Source organism: Thamnophis elegans, chromosome 17 (genome assembly GCF_009769535.1).
Source record: "Thamnophis elegans isolate rThaEle1 chromosome 17, rThaEle1.pri, whole genome shotgun sequence".
NCBI lineage: Eukaryota > Metazoa > Chordata > Lepidosauria > Squamata > Colubridae > Thamnophis > Thamnophis elegans.
The window spans coordinates 16969324-16988980 of record NC_045557.1 but is presented as its reverse complement, the minus strand read 5'-3'; the positions used below and the strand labels follow the sequence as shown (position 1 = coordinate 16988980).

The 19657-nt window shown below is 46.6% G+C and overlaps 2 protein-coding genes across 5 annotated transcripts in view; both read right to left on the bottom strand.

The window, feature by feature from the left end:
* Positions 1 to 342: 342 nt before the first annotated feature.
* Positions 343 to 4742, bottom strand: LOC116520088 (translation initiation factor IF-2-like). The gene is made up of 2 exons (XM_032234240.1): positions 3056 to 4742; positions 343 to 2518 (listed from the first exon to the last, which is right to left on the bottom strand). Exon 2 carries the CDS (start codon positions 2307 to 2309, stop codon positions 1332 to 1334), a length of 978 nt encoding a protein of 325 aa, XP_032090131.1. The 5' UTR covers positions 2310 to 2518; positions 3056 to 4742; the 3' UTR covers positions 343 to 1331.
* Position 4743: 1 nt separating this feature from the next.
* Positions 4744 to 19657, bottom strand: part of LOC116520089 (SLAM family member 5-like) — a 41458-nt gene continuing 26544 nt past the window's right edge. For all 4 annotated transcript variants that reach the window (XM_032234244.1, XM_032234241.1, XM_032234243.1 and 1 more), the window contains 4 exons: positions 11312 to 11413; positions 9362 to 9397; positions 7317 to 7351; positions 4744 to 5276 (listed from right to left, as the gene is read on the bottom strand). In XM_032234244.1, coding sequence (XP_032090135.1) covers positions 5154 to 5276; positions 7317 to 7351; positions 9362 to 9397; positions 11312 to 11413 — 296 coding nt within the window. In that variant the 3' untranslated portion in view covers positions 4744 to 5153. The remainder of the gene's footprint in view (positions 5277 to 7316; positions 7352 to 9361; positions 9398 to 11311; positions 11414 to 19657) is intronic.

The window sequence follows — 19657 nt, the reverse complement described above, 5'->3', positions numbered from 1 at the left end:
AATAGCAGTTAGACTTATATCCCGCTTCATAGGGCTTTCAGCCCTCTCTAAGCGGTTTACAGAGTCAGCATATCGCCCCCAACAATCTGGGTCCTCATTTCACCCACCTCGGAAGGATGGAAGGCTGAGTCAACCCTGAGCCGGTGAGATTTGAACAGCCGAACTGCAGAACTAGCAGTCAGCTGAAGTAGCCTGCAGTGCTGCATTTAACCACTGCGCCATCTCGGGTTGGAGTAGAAGACCTCCAAGGTCCCTTCCATCTCTGTTATGCTGGCTGGGGGATTCTGGGAGTTGAAGTCCGGACATCTTCAAGTTGCCAAGGTTGAGAAACACTGGTCTAGAACCATCACTTGTCTAAAGGGGGCTGGACTAGAAGACCTCCAAGACCCCTTCCAGCTTATTCTATTCTACCCAGAAGGGGGTCAACAGACAGGGCCAAGGGAGAAGGTGCTGTCAAAAGGCCACAAAGGTGTAAGACCTCACCTGGTGGGCACCTGCTCAGAAAAACGAAGGTCTGTATAACGACCAAGAGGGACTTTTGAGCCTTCAGCAGATTGGCTAAGACATCGATCGGTAGTCCTCAACTTACGACTCCCAAATTTCCACCCCCAAGATGGTTAACTGCTTTGTGGCTGATTTTAAGACACTTTTACCCCGGCTGTTAAACCAACCACTGCAGCTGTTAAATAAATCAAGTGGTCATTAAGTGCATCATTGATGCCAGCTGGGGGAGGCTCCGGGTGCCAATCGCGTGACATAAATATATGCCAGTTGCTACCCAGTCGCGTGAGTGTGGGGGGTGGCGCAACGGTTGGGTGCAAGATGTAAGCCCCATTTTTTTTTAGTGCCGGCGTAACTTCGGTCGCTAAACAAATCATCGTTAAGTTGAGGATTAGCTGTGCCGGAAAGTTCCCTGCGAAGGAGATTGGGCCGGTCTCCTCCACCAGCTGCTCCCTTTGGGGGGGACCTTAAGGACAGGAATCAGGGAAAGGTATAAATATATAAGCGTCGGTTTTATTCTTTTGAAAGGCATTTGGCGTGATTTAGATGGGGATATTCTGAGGAGCCTTGCAAAGCAGTGTCTCAACCTTGGCGACTTTAAGTCCTGTTGGACTTCAACTCCCAGAATTATTGGTTAGCTGAATTACAGTCCCCCCCCCAAAAAAAAGCTTTTACACTTGTTATGCTAAATAGCTACACCTCAGGCCAACTGTTGCCTATCCCAGGTCACAGGTATACATCCCAAATGTAGGCGCCCCACAACAATCAAAACGTGCTTTAACATTTGCAAAACCGCCCGGAGCCTCCGGGGTTCAGGTGGCCGGGAAATTTCAATGGTGTTGATTATAAGACCTGGAAGGATGGCGACATTCAAGGCTTCTTTCAGGCTGGCAACAGCCATCGCGACCTCGCCCGCTCCTCCTTCCAGCGGGGGGAGGAAGGGGGTCTTGGTGCCAGGCGGCCAGCAGCACCTGGACCCAGCTGCAACCCCCCCTTCTCCCGCCCACCCGCCCCAGGAGGAAAGGGGGCCACGCGGAGTTGCCCAGGGGCTGCAGGCTGAATGGGGCGGGGAAGGGAGCAGCTCCGGGGAGGCAGAAAGGGTTCCGGCACAGGAAAGCCGAGGCTGCCCATGGGACCCTCCCTCCGTTCCCGTCCATTGCAGCCGCTTTGGGAATGCCCCCATCGCCCTCCGCCCTCTTCAGTTTGGCTAAGCCGGGCGAAGGGGAGGGAGCGGCGGGGCGGAGCCAGCGGCGCAAGGGAGGAGCCAAACGAGGGGAGGGAAGGCGGCCGCTGCAGAGTCGAGTAGGGGGTGTGGCCCGGCGGCAGCCCGCCAATGGGGTGGGGCAGAAGCTGCTCCGATGCAAATGAGGCGAACTGGCGGGAAAAGCCCAGGGTTCGTGACTAGAAGAGGAAGGGGCGGGGCTTGGCTGAAGAAGGAGACCCTCACTTTCGGATTCCATGCAGCCGCTGAAGGACTTTCCCGATTCGAGTGCGCATGCGGCCTGATGCAGGTGGAGAGCAGGGGATGCCGGGAGTGGAAGTCCGGGGGGGTCCTCCGCAGAAGGGAGGCCTGGTCTGGCGGGGGGAGGCCGGGAGGTGGGGCCGCGGGAGGCGGAGGCTTCGGCCTCTCTCTCTCTCTCTCCCCCCTGCAGGAGGACGGAGGGAGCCAGGAAGGGAGCGCCGCCCGAGAGGAGGAGGAGGAGGAGGAGGCCCCAAAGGATCCAGGAAGTGGGGGGGGGGGCTCCTTCCAAGGCTCCTGAGGAGGTTTGTGCAGGTAGACTGCCTCTGTCCAGGGAGGCTCCACTCATTCATGTGCCTCTGGATGAACTTCCCATCGCCTTCCCTTCCTTTTGCCAGGCTCCTTTGTCTGCATCCACGCAGTAGTTGCTGTTTAAAGACACGCTTGTCTTCTCCCCAATTGGGGTCTGAGCCTGGTGTGGAAGCCAATGATGGACCCAGACAGGAGGGGCAGGTTTTCTGATTGCTTCTTATTGGAGGACTCCAAGGTAAAATGTTCCTGGTCAAAAGGCCAAGAACAAAGGATTAAGAAAGCTTTATACATTTTCACTAAAGGAGAAGACGGGACAAGGGGAAATAATAAGAAATATCCTCTAAAAAACACTTTAGCAATAATTCTACCATTTGTTCTATTGGTCTCTAGCTGTGCCATTCCTAAGCCTTGGCTAGCGAAGGCCCCAGGAGTTCTCTAACAGGCCTTTCATTGGCTGCCGGCCATCTCTATTCCTAACTTTTAGCTGAGCTCTGCAAGTTGTCTAATTCTTGTTACTGTTATCCACTTTCTAGCTACCCATAATTGCTGCAAGCTTTACACATGCATATTTCCTGTTGATAAGCATTCTTTGTTCTTGTGAGACAGATAGAGCCCCACACCCCAATTACAGTCTTCCTGCTTTACTTTCAAGTGTGTGCTATGACCTTGCTTTAGCCCCCAGCCCATCATCCCCCCCCCCTTTTGAATCTGAAAATGATCTCATTTTCCAAGGTTCACCCAACAGCAATATCCCTGCACTGGGAGACCTCCTGGTTTACTTACAGGTGGGGAGGCAAAGCAGAAGGCATTGTAATGCACCCAGCCCATCTGCAAAGAAAAATTGTGACCATTATCCAGATGGTGGAACCGTGACTGGGCTGAGAACTGCCAATCCTTTTCAGGGCAAGATAAAGAAATAAAGTTAAGCAGTCAAAGTAGAATTTCCATTCCTTTCCTCTGGCCTGGCCTTTTATTTCTCTGTTGCTAAAGAGCCTCTTCCCCTCCCAAACAATGCTGAACAGAGCTGACGTTAATTATTGTGTTGATATTCACTGAAGCAGGCAATTAATTTAATTAAAGGGCTCGGTTGAAACACGGGCGCCACTGAGCATGAGAATCAGAAGCGGAGGAAAGTGCATTTAATAAGCATTAATGATTGTGTGCAAACTTCATTAAGTGGGCCACAAGTCAGTCAGTTAGTCATGCAAGTTTAATCAAGTAGATGTTTCTATTTCATGTTAGCACAAAGAAAACATGCCTTCCTCCTCCCCCCCCCCATTTATAACAAAAGTAAAAAACCCAGTTTGTACAAAACAACACAGCCAAACAAAACGACCCACACAGTTACAAATCCTGCCTGATCCTTTGGATCCAACATAAAATGAAACATTTTCCTGAGACCCGTTCCAAAGCATGAAACACTCAGCAAAAAAACAAGAGAACTGACATTATTTAAAATCTATTGGTATTTCTTATTCAGGAACAAGAAGAATGACATTTGCACATGTAAACAAGTTCCAACTATAAACGTAGCTTTCTGCTCAAGCAGAAATAGTTTACAACACCGCCCAAAAATTCAATTTATTTCTCCTGTCTTTTTGACAATAAATGTATTTTCTTAGGAGATCATTTTCTCCTCTGTTCTGTCATGCCTCTCTCTGCTCCAAGTTCCATGTCTTTTCTGAAGACAGGATGTTCTCCTTCATCTGCCAGGTTGTGCTTGTGGGTTGGGCTTGTGGGTTGGGCTTCTGGAGAGGATGTTGGGTGTGCCTATCTGCCCTCTGAATTCCTGTTTTCCAAAGCACAACTCGCAAAAGCAAAATACGTACAAACTTTCTAGAAAAGCATCCAAGGACTGTGTGAGTTTTCATCAGGAGAGAATGGTCAGAATCAGAATAGAGCTGGAAGGGACCTTGGAGGCCTTCTAGTCCAACCCCTTGCTCAAGCAGGAGATCCTATATACCATTTTCAGACAAGTGACTGTCCAGTCTCTTCTTAAAAACCTCCAATGATAGAGAGCCCACATTAACCCACAAAACGAAGTCACAACAAGCCAGATTTGGAACATTTGTCGTGGCTATTGCATCAAACAAGATGGCATTAGATTGTGTGGCATGCAGCGTCATTAGGCAATCAAACAGCGCACTAAGACACACACACAGGCATAAACCTATATCAGCATTTTGACTCCCCTTTCCCATTTCACATGCCTTCGTTTTGTCAGTTTTTTATTTTGCTATAATACATCAGGGGTGTCAAACTCAAGTGTTTAGATCTGGCCCGGGGGGGCCGCCCTGGAAACAGCGAACAACTGTCCTGCAGTGTTTCTGCCAGCAAAAACCGAGTTCGCAGGGGCATTCCCAAGTTCTGTTTTGGCTGGCACAGGATTGCGGGTGGCCATCGCAGGCGAAAACGGAGCTCTGGAGCCACACGAGTGACGTCACGCCCATCCTGGCCACCCCCATCCCCCCCCCCCGAGATCAAACACAACCCTGATGCGGCCCTCAGTGAAATCGAGTTTGACACCCCTGCCTTATATAGTAAGTAGTTCATCTACTCTCCCTTTTGTTCAGAAAAAGAGAGGGAAAGAGGAAGAAGGAAAGCAAAAGAGAAAAGGAAGGAAGGAAGGAAAAAATAGAAAAGAAGGAAGGGCTTTGTGTTTAGTGCAGGGGTCTCAAACTTGCAACCTGCGAGCTGGATGTGTCATGCGCTGGCCATGCCCAACCCCGGTTTAGCAAAGGGGAAAATAGTCACGATACGTCATGTGATGACCATGTGACGTCACAGGTTTGACACTCCTGGTTTAGTGGAAATAAGCTTAATGGATGAATGGTCCAAGCACTGCTTGAAAGCAGGAGAAGCAAAGCAATTATGAGTTTGGCTAGTAGTTGTTGTTGTTATTTATCTGGGGCAACCCAACGCTGTTCCCAGTCCTGGGGATGGAGGAAGAAGGAGGGGTGCAGAGAAAGTCCCTCTTGTCCTGTTCAGGAACTTGTACCATCACCTGTCAAACAATTGAGAGAGAAACACACACACCCCAACAGCCTGTGATTAAAACTTTGTCATTAGTGACAATTGTCTTGGTTCAACAGTGAAAGGCTCTGCATATTTGCATGGGACTCATTCACCAGAAGGAAGAATGGTTTAAAAGACCCAACCATCATGCCTGAACAATGAGACCCACCTGTGCTGAGGGGGGCAAGCTAACTACTTCATTATGTTCTGCCTATAATACAGGAATCTCTCCAGTGTGGCAGCTTTCCCCCAGAATCCATTAGCCAAGGCTCCAAGGCAGTGTTTCTCAACCTTGGCAACTTGAAGATGTCCGGACTTTAACTCCCAGAATTCCCCAGCCAGCATTCGCTGGCTGGGGAATTCTAGGAGTTGAAGTCCGGACATCTTCAAGTTGCCAAGGTTGAGAAACTGCTCCAAGGGATTCAGGCAAGGCCCTTTCATGGTTGCACCATGAGTCTAGACTAGCTCCGTGCTGGTCCCTTCCTCCCTTCCCAATACCACCCCAACAATTTTCAGGAGCTGAGCTGCGGGGGGGCTGCTGCCTTGACCGCTTCTCCTGCAGCGGGAAGAAAATTGTAGCCAATTGAACTTCCCTCCTCACTTGTTAAAATGAATATTGGGATTTATTTTCATGATGATTAACTAGCCGCCCCTCGCTCCCCTCCGCACTTCCTTCTCCCCCTCCGCCCGTCCCTTAATTCATATTGCTGCGCTTCCATCGTTTATTTTAATTGCTTCATTGGTTTACTGGTATTACATTCACAATTTGTATTGAGTTTTTTCCCCCCTGCGTTACTGTTGCGAGCTGCCCTGAGCAGCCCCCATGGTGAGATGGGCAGCAAGTTAATTTAAGAAAGCAAGAATAAATAAGTCATATCAGAAGATCACAGGCCACACCTTTGCCCCCTTCCCACCGTCCTTCTAAATTTTGTAATTGCTCCGTTTTTTTATGTGAGGGCCTCTTGACACATTTCTTCTAACAACTGTTCTGGTTTTGCATCCTTCTCAAAGGAGAATGGATGGGCTGTTCTCTCCTCTTGTGATCTGGTGGTTTGTTGGAAGAGTATTTATAGGATAACTGAGCTGGAGGAGACCTTGGAGGCCTTCTAGTCCAACCTCCTGTTCAGCAGGAAACTCTCTATCATTCCAGACAAGTAACCTTCCAATCTCTTTTTAAAAGCCTCCTGGGAAGGAGCAGCCGCAAGTTCTGGAGACAAGCCATTCTAGGGGTTAATCGTCCTCACTGTAAGGATATTTCTCCTTTGTTCTAGGTTGCTTCTCTCCTTGATTAGTTTCCATCTATTGCTTCTGGTCCTGCCTTCAGGGGCTTTGGAGAATAGGTTGAGCCTTTCTTTCTGTGAGAACTCCTCAAGTACCCGAAGATAGCTATTGTGTCATCCCTAGGCCTTCTCCTTGCTAGACTAGCCAGGCCCAGTTCCTGCAACCCTTCTTCTCATATTTTAGCCTCCAGTCCCCTCATCATCCTGGTTGCTCTTCTCTGCACTCTCTAAGAGCCGAGGTGGCACAGTGGTTAAATGCAGCACTGCAGGCTACTTCAGCTGACTGCAGTTCTGCAGTTCGGCAGTTCAAATCTCACCGGCTCAGGGTTGACTCAGCCTTCCATCCTTCCGAGGTGGGTGAAATGAGGACCCGGATTGTTGTTGGGGGCAATATGCTGACTCTGTAAACCGCTTAGATAGGGCTGAAAGCCCTATGAAGCAGGATATGTCTAACTTCTTGCTATTGCTATTGCTATCAGCCCTCACATGGTCAATGCTGCCAGGACGCTCTTACCGTCCCGAACGTGCACCAGATCCGCAAAACTGGGAGCCCCATAAAATTAGCAATATGTGTATCACACTTGCAATTGACCTCCTGAACATCTCCTTGGAGGGGTTGGACTCAATTCTCTTGCCCTTTGCTATCCTGGTTCCATTTTCTTTGTGCTTTTTGTGGTCTTTCTGTGTTTGTGTGTGCAGCACACTTTCTCATGTGGCAGGTGTTTCTTGGGAGGAAGGGGACTTGTTACCTGAGTTAGTTGTAACACGTCCACTTTCTTGGCAGCTGTGAAAAGAAAAAAAAACCAAGTGAAACACAGGAAGGCGGTGAGTTGTGAACCACAACTGCTATCTTGCTGCAAATAAGTTACGGCTAATCTTGGCGACGCCTACGGAAGGTGTTGGTGAGCGGGGAAGGGGGTGTTCTGACTTAGCCCCCCCCCCCCCCAAGATCATGAAACAGACTCCTCGTCCTGATAAAATCTCTTTTATTTAGGTCAATTCGCTGGCTGGGGAATTCTGGGAGTTGAAGTCCGGACATCTTCAAGTGGCCAAGGTTGAGAAACACTGATTTAGGTTAAAGAGAATTCCTCTCCAGCAAAGTCCCGGCCAACAGTCTTTCAAGAGATTTCACAACTACAGACCTTTATCAGGCTTGGAGAGTTGCCAGGCCGATATCTTCCAAACTCCAGGCTGTAGCAGCAATTACTTGGCAAGAAGTCAGGAAGAGATCTTCACCCTAATGAATTAAACTAATGGTCTCCCGCCAACTCCTCTTTTATTTCCTATAGGAGGGGCCATTCACTGTCCACCTGTGGCTTTACTCCCAAGTTGACCCCCTGTCCTTTCTACTGTTCCCTTCTACTGGCAGCTCTGCCCATGCACACATCGGGAACAGGCTCCAGCTGTTCTTCTGCCCCCCCTGATATCCCACTCTGGTCAGCTGATAACTGTCAGGCAACCCTGGCCCCATCTCTGCCTCTGGCGGAGAGTCCTCATCAGAGCCTTCCCCATTAGTGGGAATGGCTTGGTGGGCGGAATCCCCATTCCCTCCCCACTCCAGGGGAAGGATGCTGCAAAATCCCCATTCCCACCCCACTCCAAGGGAAGGATACTGCACAATCTCCATCCTACCCCACCCTGGGGCTAGCCAAAGGTGGCATTTGCCAGTTCTTTGAACTACTCAACATTTCCGCTACTGGTTCTCCAGAATTGTCAGAACCTGCTGGATTTCACCCCTGGCTTGGAGGCCTGAAGGATGCAAGGAAGAGCCCAGATTAAAATTGTTGGGCCCTCCTACCCCTGGAACAGTCATGGAGAAGTAGACGGTGTCCTGGAATGGGGATGAAGGCCTTCCCACCTGGTGGCCCGTAGATGACTTTCTGGTTCAGCTTTTTTCTCTTTGGGGATAGAGGGAGAAGGCTCTCCAACCTCTTCTGAAAGACTTCCAGTGTTGGGGCATTCACAACTTCTGGAGGCAAATTCTGTTCCACTGATTAATTGTTCTCACTGTCAGGAAATTGTTCCTTAATTCTAAGTTGCTTCTCTCCTTGATTAGTTTCCACCCATTGCTTCTTGTTCTGCCCTCAGGTGCCCTGAAGAATAGTTTGACTCCCTCTTCTTTGTGGCAACCCCTGAGATATTGGAAGGCTGCTATCCTGTCTCCCCTAGTCCTTCTTTCTATTAAACTATACATACCCAGTTCCTGCAACCGTTCTTCTTATATTTTAGCCTCCAGTCCCCTCATCATCCTAGTTGCTCTTCTCTGCACTCTCTAAGAGCCGAGGTGGCGCAGTGGTTAAAAGCAGCACTGCAGGCTACTTCAGCTGACTGCAGTTCTGCAGTTCGGCAGTTCAAATCTCACCGGCTCAGGGTTGATTCAGCCTTCCATCCTTCTGAGGTGGGTAAAATGAGGACCCGGATTGTTGTTGGGGGCGATATGCTGACTCTGTAAACCGCTTAGATAGGGCTGAAAGCCCTATGAAGCAGGATATGTCTAACTTCTTGCTATTGCTATTGCTATCAGCCCTCACATGGTCAATGCTGCCAGGACGCTCTTACCGTCCCGAACGTGCACCAGATCCCCAAACCTGGGAGCCCCATAAAATTAGCAATATGTGTATCACACTTGCAATTGACCTCCTGAACATCTCCTTGGAGGGGTTGGACTCAATTCTCTTGCCCTTTGCTATCCTGGTTCCATTTTCTTTGTGCTTTTTGTGGTCTTTCTGTGTTTGTGTGTGCAGCACACCTTCTTATGTGGCAGGTGTTTCTTGGGAGGAAGGGGACTTGTTACCTGTGTTAGTTGTAGAACGTCCACTTCCCTTGGCGGCTGTGAAAAGAAAAATAACCCAAGTGAAACACAGGAAGGCGGTGAGTTGTGAACCACAAGAGTTGCAAGGGACCTTAGAGACCTTCTAGTCCAACCCACTGCTCAAGCAGGAGGTCCTATACCAATGTTTCTCAACCTTGGCAACTTGAAGATGTCCGGACTTCAACTCTCAGAATTCCAGCTGGGGAATTCTGGGAGTTGAAGTCCGGACATCTTCAAGTGGCCAAGGTTGAGAAACACTGATTTAGGTTAAAGAGAATTCCTCTCCAGCAAAGTCCCGGCCAACAGTCTTTCAAGAGATTTCACAACTACAGACCTTTATCAGGCTTGGAGAGCTGCCAGGCCGATATCTTCCAAACTCCACGCTGTAGCAGCAATTACTTGGCAAGAAGTCAGGAAGAGATCTTCACCCTAATGAATTAAACTAATGGTCTCCCGCCAACTCCTCTTTTATTTCCTATAGGAGGGGCCATTCACTGTCCACCTGTGGCTTTACTCCCAAGTTGACCCCCTGTCCTTTAACTGTTCCCTTCTACTGGCAGCTCTGCCCATGCACACATCGGGAACAGGCTCCAGCTGTTCTTCTGCCCCCCCCTGATATCCCACTCTGAAGTCAGCTGATAACTGTCAGGCAACCCTGGCCCCATCTCTGTCTCCGACGGAGAGCCCTCATCAGAGCCTTCCCCAGACTCCAGGACTGGCCCAGGTTAGTGGGAATGGCTTGGCGGGCGTAGTAGGGGAAGGTTACTGCAAAATCCCCATTTCCACCCCACTCCAGGAGAAGGATACTGCAAAATCTCCATTCCTTCCCCACTCCTCAGGGAAGGATATGCAAAATCCCCATTCTCTCCCCACTCTAAGGGAAGCATACTGCAAAATCTCCATCCTACCCCACCCTGGGGCTAGCCAGAGGAATGGAGATTTTCCAGTTCTTTGAACTATTCAACATTTCCGCTACTGGTTCTCCAGAACTGTCAGAACCTGCTGGATTTCACCCCTGGCTTGGAGGCCTGAAGGATGCAAGGAAGAGCCCAGATTAAAATTGTTGGGCCCTCCTACCCCTGGAACAGTCATGGAGAAGTAGACGGTGTCCTGGGATGGGGATGGGCCTTCCCATCACTGGTGACTTTCTGGTTCAGCTTTTTTCTCTTTTGGGATAGAGGCAGAAGGCTATCCAAGCTCTTCTGAAAGACTTCCAGTATTGGGGCATTCACAACTTCTGGAGGCAACTTTTGTTCCACTGATTAATTGTTCTAACTGTCAGGAAATTCCTCCTCAGTTCTAGGTTGCTTCTCTCCTTGATTAGTTTCCACCCATTGCTTCTTGTTCTACCCTCAGGTGTCTTGGAGAGTAGTTTGACTCCCTCTTCTTTGTGGCAGCCCCTGAGATATTGGAAGGCCCATGTCTCCCCTAGTCCTTCTTTCTATTAAACTAGACCTACCCAGTACCTGCATCCGTTCTTCATATGTTTTAGTCTCCAGTCCCCTCATCCTCTTTCTTGCTCTTCTCTGCACTCTTTCTAGAGTCTCCGCATGTTTTCTACATCATGGCGACCAAAACTGGATGCAAATATTCCAAGTGTGGCCTTCCCAAGGCCTTATAAAGTGCTATTAACACTTCACGTGATCTTGATTCTCTCCCTCTGTTTATGCAGCCTAGAATTGTGTTGGCTTTTTTGGCAGCTGCTGCACACGGCTGGCTCCTATTTAAATGGTTCTCCACTAGGACTCCAAGATCCCTTTCACAGTTACTACTATTGAACAAGGTACCACCTATACTGTACCTGTGCATTTTGTTTTTCTTGCCTAAATGTAGAACCTGACTCTTTTCACAGGAAAGAGAACAGGAGCGGGGAACCTGGTCAGGGGGAGGGGGGCTTTGCAAGGGGGTGTGCAGCAGAGAACCATCTCATACCTTTCCTCCTCCGCACACAAAGGACACCGACAATGACAAGCAGAATGATGATAACAAGTACAATCACGCCCACAATCCATCCTGTGTTCTTAGTCCCATCTTCTGCAAGACAGAGAGAGAGAGAGAGAGCAGAGGTTGTGTCAACCCTGGTCAAACATCAGGAACCCTGCAGAGATCTGCTCCCTATACAGGAAGTCCTCGATTAGTGACCGTTTGCAGTTCTGACAGTGGTGAAAAAATAACCAGGCCTCTCATGGATGACTTTCGCAGGCTTGTAAAGTGAAGAAAAACTGAAGTCAGACCATCAGCACAGTTATGGGGTTTCATTTAACAACTGCTTTGTTTAGCCACCAAGTTGCCAGTTCCAATTGTGGTTGCTAAACGAGGACTCCCTGCATGGGGTAACTTTCCTCTACCCACAATTCCCTGCAACTGACAGAGCTGAGCTGGCAACAGCAGCAAGATGTCATCCAGAAAATTTACCAGAACAAAGCAGCCTTAACTCTCCCTTCCTTCCCTGTCGGGATTTTGCTGTCCTCTCTTGGAACATAGAAAAGTAGGGACCTTGGAAGGGACCCTGGAGGTCTTCTAGTCCACCCCCCTGCCCATGTAAGGAGATCTTATGCCTCCACGTGAACTGAAGAAACGTAACTACGAAACTTTTACTAAATCTGCAATGCAGGAATATGGTCCCAATGGCTGAAAATCCCCTTTGAAGCATTTTTTCCAGTTACAAGTATTCTTGTCCAGAAAATCTACTGCTCTGTTAAAATATTGATGGCTGGCAGAGACATGGGAACAAGGTCAGCCAATGAATAGGCATAGCAACTAGGTCAGCCAATGAGAGCTTAAAGAAGATCTGAGTCTGTGCAAAGAATTGAAACAGAAACTTAAGAGGAAAGCAACCTGCTGCTCTGAGAAGTAAACTAGCAGTCTGTCTGGGCTTGTCTGCTGAAATGAAGCCAATTGCTTGTGTTTGCCTGTAACTCTCCTGCCACGTGTTTACTTGGAAGAACCACCTGTTGGTGTTGTATATTTATTCATCTATTCTTATGTACTGTATTTTCAGAGTATAAGACAAACCTTTTTCCTTCAAAAAAGAGGGTGAAAATCTGGGTGCATCTTATACACTGAATACAGCATTTTTGGCCTCCTGAAATCCTGGCCCCTTTGTAAAAATGGCCATGTATAACCTTTAGGAGGCTTCCAGAGTGCTCCTGGGGGCTGGGAAGGGCAAAAATGAGCAAAAGACGGAGTGTTTTTTGTTTGTTTTCAACCCCCCAGCCCCCAGGAGCATGCTGGAAGCCTCCTAAAGGCTATGCATGCCCCCTTTTTTGGAGAAAAAACCGCCCCATTTTTGCGAAAAACGGGCCGTTTTGGGGTGGTCTGCAGAGTGCAAAACCTTTTTTTTTAAATTGTCTCTTCAAAATCTTGGTGCGTCTTATACTCTGAAAAGTATGGTATATAAAGAAGTTAATGAATCCAGCTGAATCGGTTATCTGTGTTTGTGCTTCTGGATTTGAATTTATGCAACAAACTCTAACAAACTCTTCCTATTGGATAGATGTTGAGAAAACCCTGAGCCATTGAGAGTTGAATATCTTTCAGCTTTTTATTTATAGCTTCAAGATAATATAATTTCCCTGCTCCTGCACAAGAGCTCGGCACAGATTGCTGTTATTGATTGGTTTATTTCAGATTTTCTTAATCTGCCTTCATTATTCTTATAAATAACTTAAGGTGGTGAATGTATCTAACCCTCTCTACTTCTCCTCTGACTGTCTCCTGGTGATTGGGACAAAGTCACCCTACTAGCTTTCGTGCCAAGTTGAGACTCAAACTCACCATCTTTTGGTGATTGGCCCGCTTAGCCAGCAGTCATGCCTAAGGCGGGACTAGAACTCTCAGTCCTCTAGTGATTGGCCCAAAGTCACCTGGCTGTGTTTAATGCTAGGGTGGAATTAGAACTCGGGATCTCATAGTTCCTAGCCTGGTGCCTCTAGAGCAGACTGGCTAAATGGAAGTAAATGGAAGACATGAATTGCAAGAGAGGGATGTGTAACTTGCACAAAAGAAGATTTGGGAGCTGAATTCTAAGCCAAGGACTAGATTTCATGACGTAACTCACTAATAGTTTCATATGATTTTAACCATTTATTTGGTTGCCTTGGTAAGATGGGCAGCATATGCATTTAATAAATAATGCCTAAATATAATTTACAAAGCTCGTCACTAGATAGATAGCATGGATATCATATCTCATCAGGAAGTCACAATAAAAAATGAAATTATTTCCCAACGTAACATGTCTCAACACAAATCATTTCTCAACGTCGCAACAAACCTCATCCTGTAAAAACCGCCAAATCATCTCTCTATACCCATATATAGGAATATTTGTATAGAGAAGCCCCAGCAACCATTAAAATTCACGTTGTGAAATTCATTTCAAGATTTTTTCAGCCTCCTCAAAATAACACATAATTAAGAGCCCTGTTGGATCAGATCAAAGCAGCATCAGGCCTGCAGTTTTAACCCCTTTCTTTACATTTGTTAATTGGCCCTATGAAAACAGTAATTGGGTTTGGCCATTGTACGCTTTGGCTGGGGGATTCTGGGAGTTGAAGTCCACAGGACTTAAAGTCACCAAGGTTGAGAAACACTGTTTTAGGCAATTATCTCAGTACCCTGGACAGGGACTTATGGAAGTGCCAGAATTCTTCTGATGAAGCCCATATTTATGGCTGTTTGGAGTGATTTACACAATTTACAACATTTTTGCTGAAAATTACTCTTTACTTCTGGTTTTCAGCAAAAATGCCTGCAATGAACAATGGGTCTGCTTAATAGCCATGGCATTCATTATTGGCGGCTGCAAAAAAAGGTTATAAAATTGGGTCTCCTCTTGGGATGATCTGCTTTGTGACCCACAACCATAATGGGCAGTCTGCATTACGGTGTAAATTGAGGACTAGCGGTATAATTTCCCAGTCCTGATAGAAATGGTTAAGGCTGCTTTTGAATAGAGCTTAATAAACAATACTGTCAATACCCTGAAAGATTTAACATACATTTTCAAAGGGAGCTGCCTGATCAGTGATAGAATAGAATAGGATAGGAATAGAATGCAGAATAGAATGTAGAATAGAATAGAATAGAATAGAATAGAATAGAATAAAAATAGGATTAGGAATAGAATGCATTATAGAGTAGAATAGAACAGGAATAGGAATAAGAATAGGAATAGATTGCAGAATAGAATAGAATAGGAATAAGAATAGGAATAGGAATAGAATAGGAATAAGAATAGGAATAGATTGCAGAATAGAATAGAGTAGAATAGGAATAGAAGTAGGAATGCAGAATATAATAGAATAGGAATAAGAATAGGAATAGGAATAGGAATAGAATAGGAATAAGAATAGGAATAGAATGCAGAATAGAATAAAATAAAATAGGAATAGGAATAGAAGAGGAACTGGAATAGGAATAAGAATAGGAATAGGAATAAAATAGGAATAGAATGCAGAATAAAATTAAATAGAACAGAATTGAATTGAATAGCAAATAAATAGGAATAGAATAGGGAATGGAATGGAATAGAATTCTTTATTTATCAAGTGTGATTGGAAACACAAGGAATTTGTCTTTGGTGCCTATGCTCTCAGTGTACATAAAGAGAATAAAATACATTCATCAAGAATAAAACAGGGATAGTCAAAGTTACTAATAAGGTATCAAATCGTGCTAGGAAACAAACAAAAACAATATAAATTGAAAGATACAAGCAACATAACCATAGTCATAAGTGGGGAGGGATAGATATTAGGAAGGAAGAGAATAATAATAGTAATACAGTCTTAGTAAATTGTTGACAATGTTGTGGGAATTAGTTGTTAAGCATGCGGGGAAAAACTGTCCTTGTGTCTAGTTGTTCTGGTGTGCAGTGCCCTATAGCGTCGTTTTGAGGGTAGGAGTTGAAACAATTTATGTCCAGGATGTGAGGGGTCTGTAGATATTTTCACAGCCTTCTTTTTGACTCCTGCAGTGTGCAGGTCCTCAATGGAAGAAGGCAGGTTGGCAGCCATTGTTTCTTCTGCAGTTCTAATTATCCGTTGAAGAAGTGTTTTAAGTCTCACCCTTTTCTGATTAGAAAAGGGCTAGTCCAGAAAGCTAAAAGTGTCTGTAGAACATAGAATAATAAGGTTGGAGGGTCCTTAGAGATCTTCTACTCCAACCCATTAAAGGAGGGGATGTTTGAGCTCACAAATACAAAACATTCATGCAAAACCCAGACCGAGTTTTGACAGAGGGCTAAATTGGCAGCTTCAAACATTTGTGAAAACATGCCCCCTTTTTCAAACTCCCTTAATAATACAGTAAGTGATTTATCGGTTCCACCACAAATGCGCACACAACAAAAGCGTGCCTGACTAAACCGCGGTGTCTAAAGCACAGTGAAAAAACCGCGCGACGAATTAGCGACTAATTAGCCCTAAAGCACGCCGACAAAAGCACGCCGACAGAAGCGCACTGTAACGTAACCCTCAACCTAACCCTAACCCTAAACCTAACCCTAAACCTAACTGTAAATCTTACCTTAAATGAAATCGCGCTTCTGTCAGCGCGCTGTTGTCGGCGCACTGTTGTCGGCGCGCTGTTGTCGGCGCGCTGTTGTCAGCACGGTTTTGAAATCACGGTTTTAGCGCCACTTATGACGTTCGCGCTTTTGACGGGTCATGGATTTATCAATGCTTCCCTGCCTGCTACGGGGAGTTGAAAACCTAGCTGGGTGTCAGGTGTAAGCAACTATAGTCACTTGTAAATAATGAAAGTCAGTAACTTTATTGTTTATTGCCTATGCTATAAGAATTTGCCCGGACAAGTTGCTTTCCCCTGGGAAAGCTCAGATAAAGCTTCATCGAGCATGGGAGTCAAGCTTCTGCCATTTGTGGCTGTGTGAGAACTCTAAGCTAGGTCCTCGCTTGACTCCTCCTTCCAGCCTGGTGGCAGATTTCCCACCATTGAAGGAATTCAGCAATCCTTTTCCAAAGCTTAGCTTTGGGACAATCCGAAACAGGAAGAATTGGGACAGCAAACATTCATGTCCTATCTGCTTGTTGATGGACTGGTAGGTGGCTCTTCAACCCTTAGGAGAAAAAGACTTCTGGGTGCTGAGTTGATGAGACGAGGGGTGGAAGAGCTTCACTTTTCTAAAAGGAGGGGAAGAGAAAGGAGGAAGAATTTTTGGGAAAGAGGGACTGGGGTGTATGCAGAATTGGATTTCTGCTGGTTCGCCCCAGAACCGGCAGAAACTGGCAGAGGTGGGAGAACTGGTAGTGATAGTGGTGGGAGGCTCCACCCATCTGCCTGGCTGTTTCTACACATGTGCAGCAGCGTTGTGTGAGCAAACTGGTAATAAGGTGCGGCCGCGCACCTTGAAAGAAAACCCCGCGCAGCAGTTTCTATCTGCCGCGCAGAGATTTCTGTAAAGGAAACGTTTTGCAGGCGGCTACAACTGGATCTGGCAGTGCTGTTGCCTGTTGGAGGAGGAGGAGGTGAACCAGCCTGCCACCATCAGCCACCGCCAGCCCCGCCGCTCTTCCCGCCCCCTTCCCAGCCCCACAGTCCAGCGGTCGCAGCAGAAACAGCCCCGGGTCTCCGCTGCCACTCCCCGCATTTTCTGGACGGGGATCCCTTGGAGAGGGGATTCCTTCCTGCGAGACCCCGTCCAGAAAATGCGGGGAGCGGCAGCGGAGACCCGGGGCTGTTTCTGCTGCGACCGCTGGACTGTGGGGCTGAGAAGGGGGCAGGAAGAGCGGCGGGGCTGGCGGTGGCCTTCGGTGGCAGGCTGGTTCGCCTCCTCCTCCTCCAACAGCCCTGCCGGATTTCCGCCCAACGCTGCAGGGGCGCCAGCAGGAGCTTTGGCGGCTTCACCTCAGCCGCAGCGCTGGGTAGCAAATGTGTTGGTGCTGTTGGAGGAGGAGGAGGAGGAGGAGGAGGAGGAGGCAGCAATAGCACCTGAGGACAGGACAAGAAGCAATGGAAACTTGTCAGAAGGAGACTCAAGCTGGAAATAAGGAGAAATCTGACAGTAAGAACAATTAAAATCAATGGAATCTTAATTTATTTGCTACAGGTTTTCAAAAGACTGTCTCAAAAATCTTCAAAAGATTTGTCTCAGATGATATAAAGACTCCTGCCTTGGACAAGGGGCTGGATTAGAAGACCTCAAGTATCCCTTCTGATTCTATGTTTTTAAAAACCACAAACTTTTTACAGCTCGCTTGCAACTTTACCAAATTTAATTCAGCCATTTCCTTTTGTTATTAAATGGGTATTGCTAGTTCAATGCACATGCGCTCCACTTTTAAGATGCTGAAAAAATCCCCATGACCTGCAACAAAATTCATTCTTCTACTCTTATCTTGCCCTAACTTCTGATAGGTTCCTGAAATATAGATCTATAAAATTTAGTGAAAATATTTCTATCTATTTTAATACAGACTTGTAAAACAGATTGGGACAAATGACATTAGTGCTCTGGGATAATAGCAGGTTTACTCTATTTGGATTTTCAGATAAAAGGTATCTTTTGGGCTAAGTTCTAACAATGTAGTTCTCTAATGTAACTATGAAACAGTCCAAATATATAATTCCCCTCAGGGAGGAATTCTGGGAGTTGAAGTCCACAAGTCTTAAAGCTGTCACGTTTGAAGACCCCTGGGTTTTTTTTTTCCCCTAAAGGGTTAGGGGTGCAAGGGTCTTGTAACAACAGCTTTAAGACTTGCGTGCTTCAAATGCCAGACTTTCTGAGCCAACATTTTGGTTGCTAAGCAGGAGGGTTGTTAAGTGATACTGATATTATATAACACTTTTAATTAAGCGGGTACCTTGAATAAACATAACTTTGAGTTTCAAATAATACTGATTTCATTGTTGTCTTAGGTGACATCTGTGAAAAAAATTCAGGTGCTCAGGCATGAAAATGTGCCGCTCAAACACTATACTTCTCTGCTCACACTGAAAAAAAATTAGAGGGAACATTGGTCATGATAGCAGTGTCCAAGTACTTGAGGGGCTGCTACAAAGAAGAAGGGGTCAACTTATTCTCCAAAGGGAAGGACAAGAAACAATGGGTGGAAACTAATCAAGGGGAGAAGCAACCAGGAATTAAGGAGGAATTTCCCAACAGTGAGGACAATTAACCAGTGGAACAGTTTGCCACCAGAAGTTTTGTGTGTTTCATCCCTGGAGGTTTTTAAGACGAGACAGGACAGCCACCTGTCTGAAATGGTAGAGGGTCTGCTGCTTGAGCGGGGGGTTGGAGTAGAAGACCTCCAAGGTCCCTTCCAGCTCTATTCTGATTCTGATGGCAGGAGAAGCAGCAACAGATGGAAACTAATCAAGGAGAGAAGCAATTAAGGATGAATTTCCTGACCGTGAGAACAATTAATCAGTGGAAAGACTTGCCTCCAGAGGTTGTGGGTTCTCCATCACTGGAAGCTTACAAAAAGAAGTGTCTTTGTCTGGAATGGCCTCCTGCTTGAGCAGGGGGTTAGGCTAGAAGACCTCCAAGAGCCCTTCAAACTCTGCTTTCTGTTCTTCTGACTAAGAAGGGAGGAGGCTCCAGGAGCCCCTTAAGCATGTGGCCCTCTCCCCCCTTTTTCCCCTGCCCTCAAATGCTGCCTCCTGCTGGGGTATATTTACAACCGGGGATGCTCATTTGAGAGATTGGCCTTGGCTCCACTTGTATAGGGCAGTGGTGGGTTTCACATTTTTTTAGAAACTATTCTGTAGGTGTAGCCTATTTTGTGGGCGTGGCTTGGCAGTCATGTGACCGGGTGGGAATGGCCAACTTGTAACATGTGGTGAAACTCATTTAACAATGCTCTTGCTTAGCAACCAAAATTTTGGGCTCAATTGTGATCATAAGTTCTTTCTTTTTCTTTCTTTCTTTCTTTCTTTCTTTCTTTCTTTCTTTCTTTCTTTCTTTCTTTCGTCTCTCCCTCTTTCTTTCTTTCTTTCTTTCTTCCTTCTTCCTTTCTTTCTTGAGTATCTCTCTCTCCCTCTCCCTCTTTCTTTCTTTCTTTCTTTCTTCCTTCTTCCTTTCTTTCTTGAGTATCTCTCTCTCCCTCTCCCTCTTTCCTTCCTTCCTTCCTTCCTTTTTTCTTTCTTTCTTTCTTTTTTCTTTCTTTCTTCCTTCCTTCCTTCCTTGTGTCACTCTCCCCCACTTTCTTTCTTTCTTTCTCTCTCTCTCTCCCTCCCTCCCTCCCTTTTTCTTTCATTCTTTGGCTGTTTGAAAAGTTTGGCTGTTTGAAAAGCCCCCCGTAGAACTCCCCTCCT